The sequence below is a fragment of the Phascolarctos cinereus genome, unplaced genomic scaffold (assembly GCF_003287225.1).
Source record: "Phascolarctos cinereus isolate Bilbo 61053 unplaced genomic scaffold, phaCin_HiC Scaffold_2;HRSCAF=192, whole genome shotgun sequence".
Classification (NCBI taxonomy): domain Eukaryota; kingdom Metazoa; phylum Chordata; class Mammalia; order Diprotodontia; family Phascolarctidae; genus Phascolarctos; species Phascolarctos cinereus.
This window is the reverse complement of record NW_027555625.1, coordinates 33,995,283-34,001,282: the sequence shown is the minus strand read 5'-3', so window position 1 is coordinate 34,001,282 and position 6,000 is coordinate 33,995,283. Positions and strand designations below refer to the sequence as shown.

The window sequence follows — 6,000 nt, the reverse complement described above, 5'->3', positions numbered from 1 at the left end:
TCCAGATTGTCCTTGGCAGCCTTGTCCCCTGGCGATGTTCCCCTGCCCTGGGCCTGCTCTCCAACTGATGAGTCTCTGCTTGGAAGGGAGGACCATTTCTTGAGGAGGCCCAGTCACACTGCTCCCTAACCTCCCCCTCACTGCATCTTTCTAGCTCACCTTTATGTTTTGTCTTTCTCTGTTGGAGTGTAAGCTCCTTGTGGGCAGTGACTGTCTCCCTTGATTGTATATGTATCTCTCAGGTTAGCACAGTGCCTGGCACATAGAAAGCATTTAACAAATGTTCTATCTATCTATCTATCTACCTATCTTTCTCTCTATTTATCTTTTGCTATCTATCTATCTATCTATCTATCTATCTATCTATCTATCTATCTATCTATCCATCGATTTATGGCCTTCAGACAAAGATCTTGGATGTCACCTCATTTTATGAATGAGGAAACTGAGTCTCAGAGAAGTGATCGATTATATACTGTCTGATTTTATTCTCTAGTTTTTCTCCAGTATAAATTCCATCACCCCAGGCCTCTATAATGAGCTCCTAGAACAAAGCTTCTGAACTTTTTGTGTGCTCTGAGAGCCTGGGGCAGTCTGGGAAAGCCTATGGTTTCCTTCAAATACATAGGATTACAAAGGAAATAAATTATACGGAAATATAGTTATCAAACTTAAAATGTTTTTAATTATTTAAATTTATTTATTTATTTGAATATTTTAGTAATGGAGGTGGGGACAGATGCTTGCTAATTTTAAAAAAATTTTAAAATAATACGGTGTTCCTCCCTAGCCATCATCCTGGTGTGCTGTCTCCCTTTTTGAAATGTAAGCTCCTTGAGGAAAGGGAGAGTCTTTATTTTTTTCTAATGTGTATCCCTCTTACTTAATATTTGACACATTGTAAGCTCTTACTAAATGCTATTTAATTCATTCACTCAGGGCACTTAACTGGGTGGCAAATTTAAGAGCAAACTGAGTCCCTCTTCCATTCCCTTGCACCATTGAGAAAGAATCAGAGAGGTGCCTTGTCACCAGCCGGCAGGGCAAGACCCCCAGGAGATTTTTACTCCCTCCCTCAGGGCAGATATTCAGGGAGCAGAGCTTTACTTTGGGAAGGTATGAAGCTGGCTAAGCCAGATGAGGGTCAGCCATCTGGCTGGTTTTCTTGTGGACATAGGCCAAAGAGCCAGGTGGAGTCGAGCTTGTTTGGAATAGCTTGTAGATACTAGATATGCTAGGTAAATAACACTTATGTTAAAGAAAATTACTTACAAATTTTCTTTTATCTCAGTCAGTAGCAAGCATTTATTAAGTCCCTACCATGTGTCAGGCACTGTGCTAGGTGGTGCACAAGTGAAATAGCCCCTGCCCTCCCAAGAGCTTCCATTCTGCTGGGGGAGGTCAGGACTTGGCAGGGAAGAGGAGACAGGTGTAGTGGCAATCACCCGTATGTCTGTTCACAAGGAGGAGTGGATGCTGGGAGAAATGGTGCACCATGGCGGCCACAGTGGGGAAGAGCTGGGGAAGGAAAGAAAGTTCCCCAGGGGGGATAAAGAGTCGCAGATCCAGAGTGTGACTAGGAAAGCTCTCTCCCAGGGCATTCAGAAGTGAAGGGATTTAACCACTGGGTCCCGGGTCAGTCTGATCCTCCCTTCTGTTCTGTCCAGGCCCTCCCTTCCCTGCTAAACTCCACCCAAGACTTAGATCTAGGGCCAGAAGGGACCTCAGAGGCCATCTGGTTTAACTCCTTCATTTTACAGATGTGGAAACTGAGGACCAGGAAGATATGACTTGCCCAGGGTTACACAGGCCACAAGCAGTGGAGGTAGGATTTGAACCCAGGTCCTTTGACTCCAGAATGGTCTACCATTCCATATCTCCTCTCCGACTTTACTGGCTCGTTCTTTCCAGACCAACTTCCACCTGGCTACCTTTGTCACTTACTTTATCTTCTTTATTCCTGCATAGTGAGGGATTCCTTCATTCAAACAGTTATCGAAGGCCTACTATGGGCTATGTTGTGCTTTGGGGACACAAAGTAAAAAACCAAACAGTCCTTGCCTCCCCAAAGCTTACATTGTACCGGGTTATTCTAAGTGTGTGTGTGTATGTGTGAGGAGGTGTATATGTGCTCGTACATGGGAGCACGTGTATTGGGTATGTGGTGGTGGTGGGTAGGTGTGCCATGGTAAATTGGTTCTGTTGGTGTTATGTATTGGTGGTATGTGTGTGCTGATGGTTTGTGTGTGGGTGAGTGCATGTTGGTAGAATGTGCGTGTCTCTATCTGGGTGTGTCAGTGATGAAGTCAGCTCTCCAAACGTATTGACATCAATTCTGTCACTGGCTCTGACTTTACAGCTGGGAGCCTTTGGTCCATCTCACCAGGATGTCTGGGGTGACCTTTGCCCCCCCCCAGGCTCATCTACCCACTCTTGGGCCTTGGCACACCTTGCTGTCCTCTGGCTTTTCAGGGATAAACCTTCCTTTTGGACCAGCCATGCCAGAACCTTTGACTTCAGGACAGAGATCTGGATTCAAATTCCACCCAGACACTTACCATAGTCAAGTTGTTTAACTCTTCTGATCCTGTTTGCCCATCTATAAAACAGATCTAACAACCCCTCCCCAGGGTGTGGCAAGGGTTTAATGAGAGGATGTAGGGAAAGGACTTGGGAAACCTTAATGGGCCATATAACTGTCAGCTTTTATTACTTCAGTACCGAGGAGCGCAGAATCAGAGCTCCCTGGGTAGAGAAGTGAATATTTGTTCAATGGTACTGACTCCCTAGAGCCATTGAGCAAGGCCCCTGTGCACACACACTGCCAGGCTCCTGAGCAGGGCTGCAGGGACTCTGGTCGCTTCTCCCCATAAATGAAAGCTTGTAGTTGTATATGGGACGATGTGGCTGAGATTCACACCGGAAGGGCCAAAGTGGTCCGGTTGTAATCCATAGAGCTGGAGGGGTTACTCACAAGGATAATGATAAGAGCTCACATGGATCTAGGGCTTTAAAACTTACAAAATGCTTTGCACGTTGTCTTGTGAGAGAGGTTAGGGAGGTGGGTGCTGCTATTAACCCTGAACTGTTATTTGTCAGATTAGGTAACTGAGGCTGTGACCTCCCAGAACCCATGTTGTCCTGACTGCCTAGCCTATGAGACCATGGTAGCTTTGCAGAATTAGAGTCTGCGATCGTAGGCTACTGGGTGAAGTCCTTATTGTCCTAAAGGAAGGAGGAGTGGGGATCTGTTCTGGGTTCAGAGCCCAGCTGGGCTCTTTACTGTCTGGGTGACCTTGGGCAAGTTACTTCATTCCCTTCTCTAGTCTCAGTTTCCTCAGGTATGAGATGAGAAACTTGGCCTCGTTGGCTTCTAAGGCCCCCATGACCAGGGGCAGGCTAGCTCTGAAGCCGGGGGCTCTGGTCTGTCTTATCTTTCTTTGCTTCCAGGAGGTGACCTTCTCTAAGCCCGCTGCCAGCCTCCTCTCTTCCCAGCACCCACCTTTTCATAGCTCTTGCCCTCCCGACCTAGAGCATATTGTTGCCTGGCATCTAGCCACCGGATGGGAATATTGTAGACATGGTCATGGAAGAACACAGCCAGGGTGAAGGGCTTCAGTCCTTGGGGGTCTGAGCTGGGCCGAACAGTGTAGGTGCCATCCTGCAGGGAAGACCACAAGACCGGCTTGCAGGCTCCAGACTAACCCTTGCCCTCCTCTCCCCACCTCTCAACCAGCCTGGCCATCCCAGGGCCCTTTTGTGGGGGGGGGGGCTGAAGTCCAAGGGCAGTCCCCAACCTCCAAGGCAGAGGAATTCTGAGGAAAGTTAAGGGGGGGAGATAAGAGGTTAGGGTTGTCCAGACATCACCTTTTGGAGGTGAAGAAGGGCATTCTCAACAGTATGTCGGTCACAGTGTGCGGAATACCAGGGCTGACTCAGCATGCTGGCCTCCTGTGTACACAAAAATACACACCCAACACACATACACACACCCAATACACACACACACACACACACACACACACACAGAGCACAGTGGATCACACTGAAGCCAGGTGGCTGGTGGGAAGGGGTGGCTCTAAAGCAGTGGGAGGGGTGAAATAGAAACTGTTGCTTAGGACACCATAACTTTCAGAAAGGGCCAGAAAGAATCCAAAGTCAAAAAGCATTTTGACTATGGTAAGTGTCTGGGTGGAATTTGAATCCAGACCTCTGTCCTGAGGTCAAAGGTTCTGGCATGACTGGTCCAAAAGGAAGGTTTATCCCTGAAAGGTCAGAGGACAGCAAGGTGTGCCAAGGCCCAGGAGTGGGTAGATGAGCCTGGGGAGGGGGACAAAGGTCACCCCAGACATCCTGGTGAGATGGACCAAAGACTCCCAGCTGTAAAGTCAGAGCCAGCGACAGAATCGATGTCAATTCGTTTGGAGAGCTGACTTCATCACTGACACACCCAGACAGAGACACGCACATTCTGCCTACTCCGTACCAGCGAGCTCCCTCTGCTCCCCTTCTCTGTATCTCAAAGCCCTTTGACATCATCCCCACTTCTCTCCTTTAGTCTCCATGAGGAGAGAGGTGGCCCTTCTCTTTTCCTCACCAAAGCCAGCCCCTCTCTCTGTCCCCTTGATTCACCCCCTCTTCTCTCCCACGGTACTTCCCCCACCCCCCATTATCATCCTCACTCTCGGTAACCTTCTGTCTCTCCCTGTCTACTGGTTCCATCCCTTCTTCCCGCAGGCTCATGTCTCACCGATCCTTAGAAACTCTGCCTGGAGTCTCTCTCCCCTTAAACTCTCATCTCACTGAATTCTCCCCCCTTTTTAGCTGTGTACTTTCCATTTTTCCTTTCACTCACTTCCCAGCTCTCTTCAGTTTGGCTTCGGACCCCATTTTCCCACTGAAACTGCCCTCTCCAAAGTCACCAATGATCTCTCTATCACCATATCTGACGGCCTCTCCATTCTGCTTCTCACTAACATTCAACACGGTACTCAGCCCCCTCTCTTCCTGGATACCCTCTTATCTCTCGGTGCCCATGACACTCCTGGACTTGGTTCTCCTGCCTGTCTGACCCTTTCTTCTGCATTCTTGCCCTAAAGTCTGTCTTGGCTCTTTTTCCCTTCTCTCCACTCTCTCTCTGGGTGACTCCTTCAGCTCCTGCAGGTTTAATTATTACCTCCATGTAAATGATTCCCAGGTCTATAATCTATCCCTAGTTTCTCTCCTGAGCTCCAATCTTGCCTCGCCAGCGCCTGTTGGATATCGTGTACCGGACAGCTCATACGCATCTCAAATTCAGCACGTATGGAACAGAACAAAACCTTCCTTTCTTCCAACATCTCTATTTCCATTATGGGTGTCCCCAGCCTCCCAGTCCCCTAGGTTCACAATGTTGGTGCCACCCCGACCCTCCCTTGCCCCACACATACAGTCGGTCACCAAGTCTTGGTGTTTCTGACACGGCCACCACTCTATATTTGCCCCTGTCACCCAGACTATTGCTGTAGCCTCCCTGTCTCTCAGGCCTCTGCCAACTCCAAATACATGCGATTATTCTATAGTGCAGGTCTGACCTGGCTTCCCCATTCAATAAACCTCAGTGGTTCCCACTTACTTCTAGGTCCAAATGGAAGTGCCTCTGTAGACATTTAAAGTCCTTTACAAGCTATTTTTCCCAGCCTGGTTGTACATCTTCCCTCTCAAGCACGGTAAACTCCAGCCAACATGACCATCTTCCCATATCCCCAGTGGAAGCCTCCCATCTCTTCTGCATTTGCTTTCTACAAAGCCTGAAATCCATCCCACCCTCACCTCAGCCCCGATGAACCCCTAGTTTCCTTCAAAACTCAAATATCACCTTTTCTGATCCCCCCTTCACCCATCTGGGGGAGCCTTACCCCTACCCCAAATTATATTTCCCTTGCATGTATTTTGCATATGACTCAATGTATGCATATTTTCTCCTCCATTAGAATATAAACTTCCTGAGTGCAGAGACTT

At 48.3% G+C, this 6,000-nt stretch overlaps 1 protein-coding gene across 1 annotated transcript in view; it reads right to left on the bottom strand.

Moving 5' to 3' along the window:
* Positions 1 to 657: 657 nt before the first annotated feature.
* SH2D6 (SH2 domain containing 6) overlaps positions 658 to 6,000 on the bottom strand; it is a 45,617-nt gene continuing 40,274 nt past the window's right edge. The window contains exons 14-16 of the mRNA XM_078149112.1: positions 3,868 to 3,951; positions 3,503 to 3,661; positions 658 to 1,518 (exon numbers count right to left, since the gene is read on the bottom strand). Of these exons, the coding sequence (XP_078005238.1) occupies positions 1,402 to 1,518; positions 3,503 to 3,661; positions 3,868 to 3,951 (360 nt within the window). The 3' untranslated portion in view covers positions 658 to 1,401. The remainder of the gene's footprint in view (positions 1,519 to 3,502; positions 3,662 to 3,867; positions 3,952 to 6,000) is intronic.